The 3,089-nt window shown below is 40.5% G+C and overlaps 1 protein-coding gene across 1 annotated transcript; it reads left to right on the top strand.

Annotated features, from left to right (window-relative positions):
* The first annotated feature begins 350 nt into the window (after nt 1–350).
* Nucleotides 351–3,089, top strand: LOC126393496 (uncharacterized). The gene is made up of 3 exons (XM_050049687.1): nt 351–568; nt 1,227–1,305; nt 2,517–3,089. The coding sequence occupies exons 1-3, from the start codon at nt 351–353 to the stop codon at nt 2,943–2,945; spliced, it is 726 nt and encodes a 241-aa protein (XP_049905644.1). The 3' UTR covers nt 2,946–3,089.

Genomic DNA, 3,089 nt, shown 5'->3' on the forward strand with positions numbered 1-3,089 from the left:
CTGGGCATATGCTGCAGTTATCGCTGCCACGTCGGTTCAGCGCAACGTGTGGGCACTGGAAAGGACTCAAGATTGGTGGGATCGTGTTGTGGTAAACTGGAACCAGGAAGAATGGGTCAGCAACTTTCGCATGCGGAGAGAAACGTTTAACATGTTGTGTGAGCGGCTGTCGCCAAGGCTCTCCTACAAGGATACAAAATTTCGCCAGGCAATCCCAGTGCAGAAGCGTGTAGGAGTCGGACTATGGCGGCTTGCTACAGGAACTGGTTATTGCACATTGGCGCATCTGTTTGGTATCAGCAAGGCATCACTATGCCTGATTGTCCACAAGTTTACCCAGGCCGTACGATATGAAATGCTGCACGAATACACCAAACTACCAGAGGGTGAAGAGCTCCAAACTGTCCTCGATGGGTTCAAGTAACTGCTGGGGGTTCCCACAGTGTGCTGGGGCTATCGATGGAAGCCATATCCCCATCATTGCTCCTGCTGAAAACCACACAGATTACTTCAACCGAAAGGGATGGCATTCCATGCTGCTGCAAGCAGTGGTGGACCACAGATTTTGGTAAGGACAGATAGGCTATGATTTATATTTTTATGACTATTGTTTTTCTCAATTACTTAGGCTTGATTATCGATTGTAACTTAAATTAAAAAAACAAGAAAACATTACATATATTTCAGGGAAGATCAAATGCAGTGTAATAAACCTCAAATTTAATCATAATTACCTAAATATAGGTGCAGCTATGATGTACATGCATTCTATCGTATTATCACATCTGTGTCCTCATCCTGGTCACAGACTTCTACAACACAACCATGTAAACGTTAAAATGAGCTCTTAAAATATTGCACAAAAAACAAACTCATACCACTATTGTAATATTAGGCTCTTAAACAATGTATTCCAATAGCTCATGGGCTGATTGTCATTAAGGTGTACCTATTAGTGTCATGTGGAATCATTTTTATATTGTTACATCTGCATGTATATAAGCCCAGGCACAACAGATGGAAATTAGCATTGCACTATATCTGGTGCAATATATTTATTGTACACTGTCCCTGCTTTAAATAAACCAATATATGAAATGATAAAGAATGAGACTTTTCAAGGATTTCATTCTTTATATTGGCCTACTTAATGTCTCTGTTTCTATCACTGTCTATACTCCACTGATTATTTTTGTCATTACTAATAAGCATTTTTTTCTTCATAGTTTCACAAACATTAATGTGGGGTGGCCAGGGAAATCAGAAATCTGTGACACGGGAGAAAGAGGAGTCCTTTTTCTAGACGTGAGGTTTTTTTTCTCGGACATTCAAACTTGCACATGGGTCTTTTCTGTCCTCATAAATTATGATATACCATAATAACAACTGACTTATCTGTTGCCATGCATGGTTAAAAAAAGGCCACACTATTTTGCTGTTCTTGGTAAAAATGAGTGTGGCCATTTTGTTCATCCCCACATAGCAACAGGTAGGTCAACATTTGGATATTTGACTAATGACAGATTAGTAGATAGGATTTGATGTTGTCATTCCGTATGTATCATTGATATTAAAGGGATAGTTCAGTTTTTTTTAAGTGGGATTGTATGAGGTACAAATACCCTCTAAATATATTAGCTGCAGTAGACAGCTCTCTGCTCTCCCTCAGTCAGCCACAGCAGCACAGAGAACCTACAAGAACTCCCATCTCAAAATAATACCACAGTTTAAGTGTATGCCATAAATACTTTTTTCAGTGCATTAATTGGTCGGAAAAAAGAAGTTTATCTGGAACTAACCAACTCACGTCACGTACTCCTCCGCGCATCCTGCGTGCTGAACTCGCCAGCTCTGTGTTGACTCATAGGCGGAGTGATTCAGTGCGCCGCAGAGTTCGCCTGCGCAGAGGAATACGTGACGTGAGTCCATTAGTTCCAGAAAAAACTGAAAAAATCTTTCCAACCAATTAATGCACTGAAAAAAAAAGTATTTATGGCGTATATTTAAACTGTGGTATTATTTTGAGATGGGAGTTCTTAAATACGCTGTTTGTGTGGTGTACACTTCCCTGTTTATGGCTGCTTCTGTGTCCTGCGCTGCTGTTGCTTACTGAGGGATAGCTGAGAGCTGTCTACTAGTGATGGCCTCATGAATCATTTTCTTTATTTTCTGAGCCCACTAAATGGCACTTTTTGTTCAACAAAAGGTTTAAAACACACTGAATTGTCATTCTTTGAGCCTCTCTCTTTAAACCAAAGAGTGCCATCTAGTGGGCTCAGAAAATAAAGAAAATGCTTCATAAGGCCTCATTCGGCCATCACTACTGTCTACTGCAGCTAATATATTTAGAGAGTATTTGTACCTCATACAACCCCACTTCAAAAAAACTGAACTATCACTTTAATGTGCAAGTGTATACAAATCTTTTCTGGATTTGCATATTCAAAATGTGATCACAGTATTTTACTTTAGTGTAAGCTGTAATGATATATTTTTCTTTATTTTAATGACCTCAGACCACAGAGGAGATTGGAGGCACAGCAGTGCCCATCATGCTGGTGGGGGATCCAGCATACCCACTTCGGTCATGGCTGATGAAGGGCTACCCAGAGATGGGAAATGTGAATGAAGACCAGCGTTACTTCAACAAGAGATTAAGCAGGGCCAGAATGTCTGTGGAGTGTGCCTTCGGGCGTTTAAAAGGTCAATGGAGGTGCCTGGCAAAACATCTTGATGTAGACATAACACTGGTCCCTACAGTCATCTCTGCTTACTGCACTTTCCATAACATTTGCGAAAAACACAACGAGGCATACACTGAAGATCCCGATGCAGCTGGGCCTTCTGACGTACCACCAGTGCCTGTTGACCAGTTGGGTGTTGCAGACATCCAACCATTAAGAGTGAGGGAGGCACTGGCCCAACATTTTGCTCAACACCACTGAACTTAGGTGTCTTTAACTTCCCTTTACATACATAACTAGTAACTAACAAGGGATGTATTGAATTGATGTTAATTGTGCTATTACACATACTATATTCTTTCTTCTTCTGATCTCGGAAAAAATAAATAAAAATAATTGATGATT

This window comes from Epinephelus moara, chromosome 1, assembly GCF_006386435.1.
Source record: "Epinephelus moara isolate mb chromosome 1, YSFRI_EMoa_1.0, whole genome shotgun sequence".
NCBI lineage: Eukaryota > Metazoa > Chordata > Actinopteri > Perciformes > Serranidae > Epinephelus > Epinephelus moara.

What these genes read in the sequence shown, in the direction of transcription:
- LOC126393496 (XM_050049687.1), top strand. Translation starts at nt 351, where the DNA reads ATGAAATGCTGCACGAATACACCAAACTACCAGAGGGTGAAGAGCTCC. An exon ending in GTGGTGGACCACAGATTTTG is followed by an intron (nt 569 to 1,226) that starts GTAAGGACAGAT and finishes TTTTCTTCATAG; the next exon opens with TTTCACAAACATTAATGTGG. An exon ending in GAGGAGTCCTTTTTCTAGAC is followed by an intron (nt 1,306 to 2,516) that starts GTGAGGTTTTTT and finishes TAATGACCTCAG; the next exon opens with ACCACAGAGGAGATTGGAGG.